This window comes from Salvelinus alpinus, chromosome 6 (assembly GCF_045679555.1).
Source record: "Salvelinus alpinus chromosome 6, SLU_Salpinus.1, whole genome shotgun sequence".
In the NCBI taxonomy this organism is placed as follows: domain Eukaryota; kingdom Metazoa; phylum Chordata; class Actinopteri; order Salmoniformes; family Salmonidae; genus Salvelinus; species Salvelinus alpinus.
Window position 1 is genome coordinate 7,836,643 of NC_092091.1, and position 15,886 is coordinate 7,852,528.

Sequence of the window (15,886 nt, forward strand, 5' to 3'; positions counted from 1 at the left end):
GATTATGCGAAGGACCGGAGGAGAAGGAGAGATAACATGAGGACTGTTTTTGGAAGATCGAGCTCATTTTTTGAGGTCAATCAAATTTGTTCAATTGAAAATGTAATGTTTTATTTTTGAGATTATTTTTTTTAATGTAAATTTTTAGTCTCTTTTATAAGGACTTCAAGATACAACAACGTTTCTGTACTTTCTCTCTCCCTCGTTCCTCCTAGTTGTTATCTCTTTGATGTTCCAGGTGTGTATATATCACGCACCGTTTCACGAGAAAACAAAGGCTCATTTCATTCCAGTGTTATTAATACTATCTCTAATGACAGTACTACCAACACAACAACTTCACCCGCTTGCACAAGAGACACACTCTGGCATGTGTCGTTCACTTCTTCCACACACGGCAACATGAAAACATCCATTTATCCTGGGAGGTAGTAAGCCTTTCTCCCATTTTTAAGCATTCTTTAAATAAAGTTTGATTTGTAATAATAACAGTCAGTGGGATCAGATCATCATCATATATTTTATTATTCACATTAAATATTATATTAATAGATTAGAGCATTTCAATAAAATTATATTTTCACAATTGTCTTCAAAACAATTCATTTCAGGTGCTTTATAACCATTTCGCAGTAGTTTGACCCAAGGGGGAAATCGTCGTTAATAACAAAAGTCAGATATACCATCATCAGGATTGAAAAAGCATCCGAGGACCTTACAATTCAAAAACAATACTTTCAGATAATTCATAAGATTAATCCCATATTTCTTCGGTAAGGCAGGGTTTTTGGCAACTATAAAATATAACAACTTAAATACAGTCGTCTGTCTTTACTGTACCAGGTCAACCAGAGTCGCATTCTAGAATGGTGTAACATAAATTATTATGGCCCAGTTTAAAAAGTAGTCATGAACGGTACAACATAAATGATTATAGCCCAGTTTAAAAAGTAGTTAGTAAGCATTGTGGTCACATTAAGGGTAATTTAACTTGTTTCGGATCAGATCGGCTCTGGATCAGATCAGGGGTCAATTGCATTTCAATTCAGTCAATTAAATTGCTTTTTGAATGTGGATAACTGGAATTTAAATTTCCGTTTAACTGCCTGAATTGGAAATGGAATTGACCCCAACATTGCTCCCCATAGCAGTTGTCCGTAATAGTTGTTCTGAATGGCGTTGGTTGAGGACCCGCTTGGCGCGTTGGTTGGTGTTGTCTCGCTAAGCATGCTGGGACCAGAGGAAGCGATCACAGCGCTCCAGCATGGTCTGGATCAGAGCCCTGGGGTAGACAGGAGAAAGACAGGAACATTAGTATCATGTGTGGTTTTTGTATAACCTTGTGTTGTCTACGGCCCTATTTGTATAACCTTGTGTTGTCTACGGCCCTATTTGTATAACCTTGTGTTGTCTACGGCCCTATTTGTATAACCTTGTGTTGTCTAGGGGATGATTGTAATGATATCAATCAATGACATTGTTTTTTTAACTAGCTGATCATAGTCCCTGGTATCATCGTCCCTGGTATCATGTATCATCGTCCCTGGTATATGGTATCACAGTCCCTGGTATCATCGTCCCTGGTATCTTGTATCATAGTCCCTGGTATCACAGTCCCTGGTAGCACAGTCCCTGGTAGCACAGTCCCTGGTATCTTGTATCATAGTCCCTGATATATGGTATCATAGTCCCTGATATCCCAGTCCCTGATATATGGTATCATAGTCCCTGGTATCTGTTATCATCATCCCTGGTATCACAGTCCCTGATATCACAGTCCCTGGTATCTGGTATCACAGTCCCTGGTATCTGGTATCATAGTCCCTGGTATCTGGTATCATAGTCCCTGGTATCACAGTCCCTGGTATCTGGTATCATAGTCCCTGGTATCTGGTATCATAGTCCCTGGTATCACAGTATCTGGTATCATAGTCCCTGGTATCTGGTATCACAGTCCCTGGTATCTGGTATCATATTCCCTGGTATCACCGTTCCTGGTATCTGTTATCATCGTTCCTGGTATCATAGTCCCTGGTATCTGGTATCATAGTCCCTGGTATCACAGTCCCTGGTATCTGGTATCATAGTCCCTGGTATCATCGTCCCTGGTATCTGGTATCATAGTCCCTGGTATCTGGTATCATAGTCCCTGGTATCTGGTATCACAGTCCCTGGTATCTGGTATCATAGTCCCTGGTATCATAGTCCCTGGTATCTGGTATCATAGTCCCTGGTATCACAGTCCCTGGTATCTGGTATCATAGTCCCTGGTATCTGGTATCATAGTCCCTGGTATCTGGTATCATCGTCCCTGGTATCACAGTATCTGGTATCATAGTCCCTGGTATCATATTCCCTGGTATCACCGTTCCTGGTATCTGTTATCACAGTCCCTGGTATAGTCCCTGGCATCTGGTATCCCAGCCCCTGGTATCTGGTAGCATAGTCCCTGGTATCACAGTCCCTGGTATAGTCCCTGGCATCTGGTATCATAGTCCCTGGTATCATAGTCCTTGGTATCATAGTCCCTGGTATCATAGTCCCTGCTATCTGGTATCACAGTCCCGGGTATCATAGTCCCTGGTATCAACCATCACCCACCTCTGTCTCTTCTCAGCCACACGGAGCAGCTCACAGACCAGGGTGGAGTGTGGCCCCAGCTCCATGTCCGACTGCATCCCCACCTCCTGTAGGGCCCCAAGGGCCCGGTCGGGGCCCACAGCCCGGGCCAGACGCAAGACCAGGTTCTCTGGAGTCACCTCTGTCTGGATATGGTCAGCTGCAGAGCCACCGTTGGTCAGGCTGGGGCTGGTCCCGTTGGAGGCTAGGGCCAGGGAGAGGGTAGGAGCCATGGAGGGGGTAGGAGCCAGGGAGGGGGTGGGAGCCGAGGAGGGGGTGGGAGCCGAGGAGGGGGTGGGAGCCGAGGAGGGGGTGGGAGCCGGGGAGGGGGTAGGAGCCGGGGAGGGGGTAGGAGCCGGGGAGGGGGTGGGAGCCGGGGAGGGGGTGGGAGCCGAGGAGGGGGTGGGAGCCGAGGAGGGGGTGGGAGCCGAGGAGGGGGTAGGAGCCGAGGAGGGGGTGAGAGCCGGGGAGGGGGTAGGAGCCGGGGAGGGGGTAGGAGCCGGGGAGGGGGTAGGAGCCAGGGAGGGGGTAGGAGCCAGGGAGGGGGTAGAAGCCGGGGAGGGTGTAGGAGCCGGGGAGGGGGTGAGAGCCGGGGTTGGGATATGGTCAGTCGGTCTGCTGTTACTACACTGCTGAGACAGCTGGAGAAGCATCTTCCACTCATCCATGGTCTGAGGCACCATGCCTGAGAATCACACCAGGAGAGAGTTAATTAAAGACACATATATATATAGAGAGAGAGAGAAATAAGAGCATTCAGGGTTGTGATCATGTAGACCAAATATTTACTAAACCGTAGTAGTAGTACATTGAGAGGCTAATCCCTTCTTAATTCAAATGATTACTATGAGAGTCATTACCACTGGGTTCCTCCAGCAGACTCATGTCATCCAGTCTACAGATGGTAGAGAAAGCCTCTGTACGACGCTGGAGCTCACAGCACAGGTACACATAGCCAGTCCAGTACCTGCACAGAGAACACAGTCATTATAACAGTCCTAACAACACAGCTACACATGGAAAAACATTAGCCTGCATTAAATGGTGGCATGATATCGCCCCCTTCTGGCAGAAATCAAGTAATGTCTCTTCACCCATGATCAGTATAAATCACACACACATACACACGTGCAAAAGTTTGGGGTCACTTCGAAATGTCCTTGACAGAAAAGCAGCTTTTTTGTCCATTGAAATATCATCAAATTGATCAGAAATACAGTGTAGACATTGTTAATGTTGTAAATGACTATTGTAGCTGGAAACTGCTGATTTTTTTATGGAATATCTACATAGGTGTACAGAGGCCCATTATCAGCAACCATCACTCCTGTGTTCCAATGGCACGTTGTGTTAGCTAATCCAAGTTTATCATTTTAAAAGGCTAATTGATCATTAGAAAACTATTTTGCAATTATGTTAGCACAGCTGACAACTGTTGTTCTGATTAAAGAAGCAATAAAACTGTCCTTCTTTAGACTAGTTGAGTATCTGGAGCATCAGCATTTGTGGGTTCAATTACAGGCTCAAAATGGCCAGAAACAAATACCTTTATTCTGAAACTCATCAGTCAATTCTTGTTCTGAGAAATGAAGGCTATTCCATGCGAGAAATTGCCAAGAAACTAAAGATCTCATACAACGCTGTGTACTACTCCCTTCACAGAACAGCGCAAACTGGCTCTAACCAGAATAGAAAGAGTGGGAGGCCCCGGTGCACAACTGAGCAAGAGGACAAGTACATTAGAGTGTCTTGTTTGAGAAACAAACGCCTCACAAGTCCTCAACTGGCAGCTTCATTAAATAGTACCCGCAAAACACCAGCCTCAATGTCAACAGTGAAGAGGCAACTCCGGGATGCTGGCCTTCTAGGCAGAGTAGCAAAGAAAAAGCCATCTCTCAGACTGGCCAATAAAAATAAAAGATTAAGATAGGCAAAAGAACACAGACATTGGACAGAGGAAGATTGGAAAAAAGTGTTATGGACAGACAAATCTAAGTTTGAGGTGTTCAGATCCCAAAGACGAAGCGTCCGACTCATTGAAGAAGAACTCCTTGTCCAATTTGAGGTGAATAATCCCAGTTCTGATGTCCAGAAACTATTTTCGGTCATAAGAGACGGTAGCAGCAACATTATGTGCAAAACGAGTTACGAACAATGTGAAAAAACAAACAAAATAGCACGGTTGGTTAAGAGCCGATAATTCTAAATAAATCACCAGCAAAGCACCCCCACATCATCACACTTCCTCCTCCATGCTTCACGGTGGGAACCATACATGGAGAGATCATCCGTTCACCTATTCTGCGTCTCACAAATACACGGCGGTTGGAACCAAAAATCTCCAATTTGGGCTCATCAGACCAAAGGACAGATTTCTACCGGTCTAATGTCCATTTCTCATGAATCTTGGCCCAAGCGAGACCCATATTCTTATTGGTGTCCTTTAGAAGTGGTTTCTTTGCAGAAATTCGTCCATGAAGGCCTGATTCACACAGTCTACTCTGAACAGTTGATGTTGAGATGTGTCTGTTACTTGAACTCTGTGAAGCATTTATTTGGGTTGCAATTTACCCGCTGTAAATCTAATGAAATACCTCTGCAGCAGCGGTAACTCTGGGTCATCCTTTCCTGTGGCCGTCCTCATGAGTGCCATTTTCATCATAGCGCTTGGTGAAACTTTAAAAGTTCTTAAAATTTTCCAGATTGACTGACTTTCATATCTTAACTTCTTGTGGGTAGGGGGCAGCATTTTCACTTTCGGATAAATAGCATGCCAAAATTCAACTGCCTGCTACTCATCCCCAGAATATAAGATATGCATATTATTAGTAGATTTGGATAGAAAACACTCTGTTTAGAGTAGTTTCTAAAACACTAGTTTCTAAAACTGTTTGAATCATGTCTGTGAGAATAACAGAACTTATGTAGCAGGCAAAACCCTGAGGACAAATAAAAAAAATTTTTTTTTGATGTCACTGTCTTTTCAATGAGTTTTCTTAGAGACACCAGATTTCTAAGGGACTTGCTTGCAGTTCCTACCGCTTCCACTGGATGTCACCAGTCCTTGGAAATCGGTTGAGGTTATTCCTTTGTGTAATGAAGAAATAGGGCTATCGTAAATGAGGGTCACATGAAGTAAATCTTTTGAGAGGCACGTTACGAAAAAAGTTGCGTCAGTTTGTTTTCTTTTTGTATTGAACACATATCATCCCGTCTTCAAATTGATCAATTATTAACGTTTAAAAATACCTAACGTTGTATATATATATATATATATATATATATATATATATATATATATATATATATATATAAAAAATGGTCTTTACCCGTGGCTCCTGCATGTCTCAGACATCTTCTGTTTGGAGGCCAGGTCAGCTGGAAGGCGGATCAGGAGGGACAGGAGACGACCATAACCCCAGCTGAAGAAATGGGAGTGCCATCTCGGTTGTCCGTCTGTGGTCAGTGTGTCGCTCTTTTGAGGTGCATCGTGGGTAAGGGCCAGCTCCAGCCAATCCTGTCGCAGAGTCTCTGGTTGGAGGAGGGACCCAAGGAACGACAGTCTAAGGGAGAGAAACAGAACAGCATGGTGTTCATTAGGTACCAAATAGAAGAATGTACTGAAGCACAGAGGGATAAACTGGATTTGAGTAGTTTCTGTTGCAAAACGTTATAAAATGTTTTCCGTTGTGTACCCTAATGAACACGACCTAGATGTATTCATATTGAGGGCTGTGATACATGTGGTGGCATTTTCCTGTATTACCAAATGAGGAGAGTTACAAACTACACACCAGTCAGAGTTATACTTAAACTACATCTTTAATAAGCTTTAAGCTTTAGCCTTTGACTTTCAACAATTCACTATCTATAAAGAACCACTGAGAGTGACTACAGAAAAATACAAAGATCTTTTATAGCCAAGATACACCCCTCTCAACTTACATGACGAACCACAGATCTTAGGAACAGTTCACAAAGGTTAATTTTCCACGACATACATTCATTAACTCTTTAAAAATGGAGAGAAAGATCTATAAAAACATTGTACTTCATGGTTTAGTGTAAACCTACCTTTGTTCCTCGGCCCATGATTGGACAAGGTTGTCTAGGTAAGCCAGGAAGTGGCTATGTTTGGCCATGGCTGTGATGTCAGAGGGGAGGATTGTAGGGTAGAACTGGATGAAGGAGCGAACTGCTAACTCTCCATGCTTCTCATACAACCTACACAAAAAGAGGAGAGGAAGGAGATTTAGAGAACGTTATCATGAGCTACAGACGAGTGAGACAGACATTATGATGCTCAGGTGACTTAACCCTCCTGCTGTGTTTCGGTCGAATTGGACCGATTTACACATTTTCTCTCTGAAAAATGTAGTTCATTTAATCTGATTGTCATAAGGTTTCATGACTTTGTCCACACAGGGCATCTGAATAAACAAAATAAATATGGATGATTTTCATGACATTTTGGGTGTTTTATTTCACTTTTGTACACCTGTGGTGTTCCCGGTCAAAAATGACCGGTCATTAGAAATGAATGGGTGAGACTACAATTAGTGTATAAAATTGAGTTCAGGCACATGCCCATTCATCAGATGGACACACTTCCTCTCCCAGATCCCCACATGCATATGTGTTTGAGCACACACACACACACACACACACACACACACACACACACACACACACACACACACACACACCTCACTCCCCTTCTTGGCTTCCATGGCAACCCCCACGGGAACCTTTCCCCAATAGAATCTTTCCCCCACGGGAACCACACCTGTTGGCATTCTCACAAACAATCACAACATTGTTTCAATAATATATAGAACTCTTCTCGCAGCTCTGGTATATAAAGCTTTTTTGAGGACTTGATCACAGTTCATTCTGTGGCAGCACAATGACCAAACGATATACTGTATGTGAGGCTCTTGATCATATCTTTGATCATGACACTGGTGAGGAGAGTCTTTGTTAAACTTTGACACAAAGTAGTCTGTGATAAATAGCACAATATGTTTCATCTGAGTATTTGATAGTCAAAATAATCCATACATTGTGCTTTTTTTTACTCAAAAAACAGTTGTATGAGATCAGGTCAATGAGGCCTACAGGCCATAAATAGCAAATAGAAGTTCAAAACTTGTAATGTTCACAAGAACTTAAGTTGATAAAAAGATCTAACACAACATTAGGTAATAATATATGGATTATTATGGATTTATAATCAGCTATAATGGGGCGGTCATTATGGACAGCGAACACAGAATTATTTACATGAAACGAACACAACAGGAGGGTTAAGTCACCAGATTTCTAGATGAAGCGAGGCGAAGCTGTGGTCGACTGTCGAAGCGAGGCGAAGCTGTGGTCGACTGTCGAAGCGAGGCGAAGCTGTGGTCGACTGTCGAAGCGAGGCGAAGCTGTGGTCGACTGTCGAAGCGAGGCGAAGCTGTGGTCGACTGTCGAAGCGAGGCTGTGGTCGACTGTCGAAGCTAGGCGAAGCTGTGGTCGACTGTCGAAGCGAGGCGAAGCTGTGGTCGACTGTCGAAGCGAGGCTGTGGTCGACTGTCGAAGCTAGGCGAAGCTGTGGTCGACTGTCGAAGCTAGGCGAAGCTGTGGTCGACTGTCGAAGCGAGGCGAAGCTGTGGTCGACTGTCGAAGCGAGGCGAAGCTGTGGTCAACTGTCGAAGCGAGGCGAAGCTGTGGTCAACTGTCGAAGCGAGGCTGTGGTCGACTGTCGAAGCTAGGCGATGCTGTGGTCGACTGTCGAAGCGAGGCTGTGGTCAACTGTCGAAGCGAGGCTGTGGTCAACTGTCGAAGCGAGGCTGTGGTCAACTGTCGAAGCGAGGCTGTGGTCGACTGTCGAAGCTAGGCGATGCTGTGGTCGACTGTCGAAGCTAGGCGATGCTGTGGTCGACTAATAAAGCTAGGTGAAGCTGTGGTTGACTATTAAGTGAGGTGAAGCTGTGGTTGACTGTCAAAGCGAGGTGAAGCTGTGGTTGACTATTAAGTGAGGTGAAGCTGTGGTTGACTGCTAAAGCTAGGTGAAGCTGCGGTTGACTGTTAAAGCTAATGGTTGACTGTCAAAGCGAGGTGAAGCTGTGGTGGACTGTTAAAGCTAGGTGAAGCTGCGATTGACTGTTAAAGCTAATGGTTGACTGTCAAAGCGAGGTGAAGCTGTGGTGGACTGTTAAAGCTAGGTGAAGCTGTGATTGACTGTTAAAGCTAATGGTTGACTGTCAAAGCGAGGTGAAGCTGTGGTGGACTGCTAAAGCTAGGTGAAGCTGCGGTTGACTGTTAAAGCTAATGGTTGACTGTCAAAGCGAGGTGAAGCTGTGGTGGACTGTTAAAAATAGGTGAAGCTGTGGTGGACTGTCAAGTGAGGTGAAGCTGTGGTTGACTGTTAAAAATAGGTGAAGCTGTGGTGGACTGTTGAAGCTGTGGTTGACTGTTAAAAAATAGGTGAAGCTGTGGTGGACTGGTAAAGTGATTTGAAGCTGCGGTTGACTGGTAAAGTGATTTGAAGCTGCGGTTGACTGGTAAAGTGATTTGAAGCTGCGGTTGACTGGTAAAGTGATTTGAAGCTGCGGTTGACTGGTAAAGTGATTTGAAGCTGCGGTTGACTGGTTAAGTGATTTGAAGCTGCGGTTGACTGGTGAAGTGATTTGAAGCTGCGGTTGACTGGTAAGTGATTTGAAGCTGCGGTTGACTGGTGAAGTGATTTGAAGCTGCGGTTGACTGGTAAGTGATTTGAAGCTGCGGTTGACTGGTAAGTGATTTGAAGCTGCGGTTGACTTTTAAAGGTGAAGCTGTGGTTGACACAAGTGAGGTGAAGCTGCGGTTGACTTTTAAAGGCGAAGCTGTGGTTGACACAAGTGAGGTGAAGCTAGTGGTTGACTGTCAAAGCTAGTGGTTGCCTGTCAAAGCTAGTGGTTGACTGTTAAAGCTAGTGGTTGACTGTTAAAGCTAGTGGTTGACTGTTAAAGCTAGTGGTTGACTGTTAAAGCTAGTGGTTGACTGTTAAAGCTAGTGGTTGACTGTTAAAGCTAGTGGTTGACTGTTAAAGCTAGTGGTTGACTGTCAAAGCTAGTGGTTGACTGTCAAAGCTAGTGGTTGACTGTTAAAGCTAGTGGTTGACTGTTAAAGCTAGTGGTTGACTGTCAAAGCTAGTGGTTGACTGTCAAAGCTAGTGGTTGACTGTTAAAGCTAGTGGTTGACTGTCAAAGCTAGTGGTTGACTGTTAAAGCTAGTGGTTGACTGTCAAAGCTAGTGGTTGACTGTTAAAGCTAGTGGTTGACTGTCAAAGCTAGTGGTTGACTGTTAAAGCTAGTGGTTGACTGTCAAAGCTAGTGGTTGACTGTTAAAGCTAGTGGTTGACTGTCAAAGCTAGTGGTTGACTGTTAAAGCTAGTGGTTGACTGTTAAAGCTAGTGGTTGACTGTTAAAGCTAGTGGTTGACTGTTAAAGCTAGTGGTTGACTGTTAAAGCTAGTGGTTGACTGTTAAAGCTAGTGGTTGACTTAAAGCTAGTGGTTGACTGTTAAAGCTAGTGGTTGACTGTTAAAGCTAGTGGTTGACTGTCGAAGCTAGTGGTTGACTGTTAAAGCTAGTGGTTGACTGTTAAAGCTAGTGGTTGACTGTTAAAGCTAGGTGAAGCTGCGGTTGACTGGGAGAGAGGAGGGATGGGAGAAGTGAGGAGAGAGGCGGGAGAGGGGAGGAGGGAGGAGAGGGAAAGAGGGGAGAGAGTAGAGATGGGAGGGAGGATAAAGTAGAGAGGGGAGGGAGAAGAGAGAGGAGGGAGAGAGAGGAGAAAGTAGAGAGGGGAGGGAGGAGAGAGAGGGGAGGGGAGGAGGGAGGGAGGAGAAAGTAGAGAGGGGAGGGAGGAGAGAGAGGGGAGGAGGGAGGGAGGAGAAAGTAGAGATGGGAGGGAGGAGAGAGAGGGGAGGAGGGCTTATCTACCTGTGCAGGTGAGCGAGGAGCATCGGAGCGCTCCAGGGTTGTAGTTCTCTGAGACAGCGTAGAGATTTGAGCAGGTCTCCTTTCTGGATCACCTCTACCACCTTACTGGACTGGGTTAGCTCTGGCAGGGGAGAAAAGCCCTTTTAATAGTGAACGTGTGTGTGTGTTTCATAGAAACTGTCCATGGTACACACCTAGCATGGCCTCCATGAAGGAGGTGTGGACCTCAGGCTGGTCCCCGTAGCCGAGTAGACACATCCTCCTCACCCGCTCCTGGTCCAGAAGGAAGAAGAACCGTCTCAAGAATGCATTGACCCCTACTACACCCCTCTCTTTCTGGACAACAGGGTCCCCAAAATAGTCCAGCTCCAGGTACAGAGTGGCCAGCTGGGTAAGGTGAGCCTGGAGGTCTGGGGGGAGAGGTTTGGGGGACCACACCCTCAGGTTCTCTTCAGCGGAGGCCTTGTCAGGTCTGTGGTGGTCCTGAGCCTCCCTCTGGTCCTCTTGTCCTCCATTTTGCTGTGGGGAATCGTCTCCTGTCCTCCCTTCCTCCTGGCCGTCCTTTGTCAGTTCCTCAGGAGAGCTCGAGGGGATCTCAGACTGAACATTCTCTGGACAGTTGTTTGCAGCATCTTCCGTCTCCTTCACACCGGGGTGACCCTCACCAGCTGGACTCTGCTTTCCCAGACCTAGATCCGGCTCAGGACCTAGAACCCTCTCCAACACAGGAATCCACTCCTGTAGAGTTTCTATTAGACAGGCTGGGTCCAACAGAACCAAGGGATCCTGGATCTGAGAGCTAAGATGGGAACAATAAAAGTCATATAAATCAGATTAGCTATACATCTTTGATTTGGCAATTCAGGCAAGTCAGTTAAGAACAAGTTCTTATTTACAACGACGGACAACCCGGGGAACATTGGGTTTAACTGCCTTGTTCAGGGGCAGAACGACAGTTTGATTTTTACCTTGTCAACACGGGGATTCGATCTAGCAACCGTTCGGTTACTGGTCCAACGCTCTAACCACTAGGCTTCCTGCCGTCCAAGAGGGTTATGTGTCTAGGGTTACCATGTCCTAGAGGGCTATAGGGTTACCATGTCCTAGAGGGCTATAGGGTTACCATGTCCTAGAGGGGTATAGGGTTACCATGTCCTAGATGGGTATGTATCTAGGGTTACCATGTCCTAGAGGGCTATGTGTCTAGGGTTACCATGTCCTAAAGGGGTATGTATCTAGGGTTACCATGTCCTAGAGGGCTATGTATCTAGGGTTACCATGTCCTAGAGGGGTATGAGTCTAGGGTTACCATGTCCTAGAGGGGTATGTATCTAGGGTTACCATGTCCTAGAGGGGTATGAGTCTAGGGTTACCATGTCCTAGAGGGGTATGAGTCTAGGGTTACCATGTCCTAGAGGGATATGTATCTAGGGTTACCATGTCCTAGAGGGGTATGAGTCTAGGGTTACCATGTCCTAGAGGGGTATGAGTCTAGGGTTAACATGTCATAGAGGGGTATGAGTCTAGGGTTACCATGTCCTAGAGGGGTATGAGTCTAGGGTTACCATGTCATAGAGGGGTATGAGTCTAGGGTTAACATGTCATAGAGGGCTATGTGTCTAGGGTTACCATGTCCTAGAAGGTTACCATGTCCTAGAGGGGTATTTATCTAGGGTTACCATGTCCTAGAAGGTTACCATGTCCTGTACAGTCACGGATAATAAACAGGGTTGTAGTGTTGCTCTGTACTCACAGTCCTTTCTCTGTAGCTGTTATCAGGTCCTGTAGATCAGTCTCTGCATTTCCTTGGTCCAGACACTCCCTGGGTAAAACACAATACAAGGGAGGATAGGGAAGGGAAGACAATCATTTGGTCTGGCAGCAGGTCCATTTCTTTGTTTTGAAAATTAATACAGCTTCCTACTGAACGGAGATCGCTAAAGCTGTCCAAGACAGACTATAGAATACAGACTATAGAACCAATAGACTATAGAATATAGAACCAATAGACTATAGAATATAGAATATAGACTATAGAACCAATAGACTATAGAACCAATAGACTATAGAATATAGAACCAATAGACTATAGAATATAGACTATAGAACCAATAGTAGAGATCAGTACAAGAAGGGAAAAAAGCAAGCCAATATCTCAACTCACTCGTGGTCAACGTCCTCTGGGAACGGTACGGTGGTAGCTACGGCCTCCACATGTCCTTGACCCCCGTCCTTCGGGTCAGGGGGACGTGGCCAAAGGTCAGAGTTCATCTGGAGAGTGTTGATCTTCTCAGTAGTCTTCTTCACAAAACTGGAGACACTGAGGAAAAGACACGTAGGACAGTTAGAATCCAGGCTGTAGTAGAAAGCTCTGCTGTGACACCAGCCCACTCTGAAATGCCACTGTCCTCTTGTCTAAAGTAGTGGCTTATCTACGGAGTCACTTATAACACAGACCCAGTAAACATTTCAGAAGAAAAAAATACACTGCTCAAAAAAATAAAGGGAACACTTAAACAACACAATGTAACTCCAAGTCAATCACACTTCTGTGAAATCAAACTGTCCACTTAGGAAGCAACACTGATTGACAATAAATTTCACATGCTGTTGTGCAAATGGAATAGACAAAAGGTGGAAATTATAGGCAATTAGCAAGACACCCCCAAAAAAGGAGTGATTCTGCAGGTGGTGACCACAGACCACTTCTCAGTTCCTATGCTTCCTGGCTGATGTTTTGGTCACTTTTGAATGCTGGCGGTGCTCTCACTCTAGTGGTAGCATGAGACGGAGTCTACAACCCACACAAGTGGCTCAGGTAGTGCAGTTCATCCAGGATGGCACATCAATGCGAGCTGTGGCAAAAAGGTTTGCTGTGTCTGTCAGCGTAGTGTCCAGAGCATGGAGGCGCTACCAGGAGACAGGCTAGTACATCAGGAGACGTGGAGGAGGCCGTAGGAGGGCAACAACCCAGCAGCAGGACCGCTACCTCCGCCTTTGTGCAAGGAGGTGCACTGCCAGAGCCCTGCAAAATGACCTCCAGCAGGCCACAAATGTGCATGTGTCAGCATATGGTCTCACAAGGGGTCTGAGGATCTCATCTCGGTACCTAATGGCAGTCAGGCTACCTCTCGCGAGCACATGGAGGGCTGTGCGGCCCCACAAAGAAATGCCACCCCACACCATGACTGACCCATCGCCAAACCGGTCATGCTGGAGGATGTTGCAGGCAGCAGAACGTTCTCCACGGCGTCTCCAGACTCTGTCACATGTGCTCATGTGCTCAGTGTGAACCTGCTTTCATCTGTGAAGAGCACAGGGCGCCAGTGGCGAATTTGCCAATCTTGGTGTTCTCTGGCAAATGCCAAACGTCCTGCACGGTGTTGGGCTGTAAGCACAACCCCCACCTGTGGACGTCGGGCCCTCATACCACCCTCATGGAGTCTGTTTCTGACCGTTTGAGCAGACACATGCACATTTGTGGCCTGCTGGAGGTCATTTTGCAGGGCGCTGGCAGTGCACCTCCTTGCACAAAGGCGGAGGTAGCAGTCCTGCTGCTGGGTTGTTGCCCTCCTACGGCCTCCTCCACGTCTCCTGATGTACTGGCCTGTCTCCTGGTAGCGCCTCCATGCTCTGGACACTACGCTGACAGACACAGCAAACCTTTTTGCCACAGCTCGCATTGATGTGCCATCATGGATGAACTGCACTACCTGAGCCACTTGTGTGGGTTGTAGACTCCGTCTCATGCTACCACTAGAGTGAGAGCACCGCCAGCATTCAAAAGTGACCAAAACATCAGCCAGGAAGCATAGGAACTGAGAAGTGGTCTGTGGTCACCACCTGCAGAATCACTCCTTTTTTGGGGGTGTCTTGCTAATTGCCTATAATTTCCACCTTTTGTCTATTCCATTTGCACAACAGCATGTGAAATTTATTGTCAATCAGTGTTGCTTCCTAAGTGGACAGTTTGATTTCACAGAAATGTGATTGACTTGGAGTTACATTGTGTTGTTTAAGTGTTCCCTTTATTTTTTTGAGCAGTGTATATATACATCTTTATCTTTCCTACAGGACACATCTGTAGACTGTAAGTAATGAATAAACAGACGAAATCATACGACAGTTTAAAGTGTCTCTACCTTCTTGCCCTTTGAGCTGTTGTCTGTGCCCAATAATGTAGGTACCATGTTTTGTGGTTCCACCGTGTTGTGCTGCTGCCATGTTGTGTTGCTACCATGTTGTTGTCATGTGTTGTTGCTACCATGTTGTGTTGTCATGTGGTGTTGCTACCATGTTGTTGTCATGTGGTGTTGCTACCATGTTGTTGTCATGTGGTGTTGCTACCATGTTGTTGTCATGTGGTGTTGCTACCATGTTGTTGTCATGTGGTGTTGCTACCATGTTGTGCTGCTGCCATGTTGTGTTTCTACCATGTTGTTGTCATGTGTTGCTGCCTTGCTATGTTGTTATCTTAGGTCTCTCTCTATGTAGTGTTGTGGTGTCTCTCTTGTCGTGATGTGTGTCCTATATTTTTTATTTTTAATCACAGCCCTCGTCCCCCCGTAGGAGGCCTTTTGCCTTTTGGTAGGCCGTCATTGTAAATAAGAATTTGTTCTTAACTGACTTGCCTAGTTAAATTTAAAAAATAAAAACATCTTGACGTTACCTGACCACCAAGACATGGCAACACTTTAGAAAAATAAACCCTGGTACAGTCAGTGACACAGTCACATGTAACTACAGACACTAAGACCAGAGGAACAGTCAACACCACCTCAGTCACATGTAACTACAGACAACAAGACCAGAGGAACGGTCAACACCACCTCAGTCACATGTAACTACAGACACTAAGACCAGAGGAACTGTCAACACCACCTCAGTCACATGTAACTACAGACACCAAGACCAGAGGAACGGTCAACACCACCTCAGTCACATGTAACTACAGACACTAAGACCAGAGGAACTGTCAACACCACCTCAGTCACATGTAACTACAGACACCAAGACCAGAGGAACGGTCAACACCACCTCAGTCACATGTAACTACAGACACCAAGACCAGAGGAACGGTCAACACCACCTCAGTCACATGTAACTACAGACACTAAGACCAGAGGAACTGTCAACACCACCTCAGTCACATGTAACTACAGACACCAAGACCAGAGGAACGGTCAACACCACCTCAGTCACATGTAACTACAGACACTAAGACCAGAGGAACTGTCAACACCACCTCAGTCACATGTAACTACAGACAGCAAGACCAGAGGAACGGTCAACACCACCTCA

General features: G+C 45.8%; 1 protein-coding gene across 5 annotated transcripts in view; it reads right to left on the minus strand.

The window, feature by feature from the left end:
- Positions 1–506: 506 nt before the first annotated feature.
- hps5 (HPS5 biogenesis of lysosomal organelles complex 2 subunit 2) overlaps positions 507–15,886 on the minus strand; it is a 36,165-nt gene continuing 20,785 nt past the window's right edge. For 4 of the 5 annotated variants that reach the window (XM_071405226.1, XM_071405223.1, XM_071405224.1 and 1 more), the window contains 9 exons: positions 12,750–12,905; positions 12,339–12,407; positions 10,780–11,384; positions 10,586–10,706; positions 6,694–6,843; positions 5,949–6,182; positions 3,480–3,586; positions 2,602–3,304; positions 507–1,282 (listed from right to left, as the gene is read on the minus strand). In XM_071405226.1, the coding sequence (XP_071261327.1) occupies positions 1,222–1,282; positions 2,602–3,304; positions 3,480–3,586; positions 5,949–6,182; positions 6,694–6,843; positions 10,586–10,706; positions 10,780–11,384; positions 12,339–12,407; positions 12,750–12,905 (2,206 nt within the window). In that variant the 3' untranslated portion in view covers positions 507–1,221. The remainder of the gene's footprint in view (positions 1,283–2,601; positions 3,305–3,479; positions 3,587–5,948; positions 6,183–6,693; positions 6,844–10,585; positions 10,707–10,779; positions 11,385–12,338; positions 12,408–12,749; positions 12,906–15,886) is intronic. The other variant, XM_071405227.1, reaches the window with a different exon arrangement.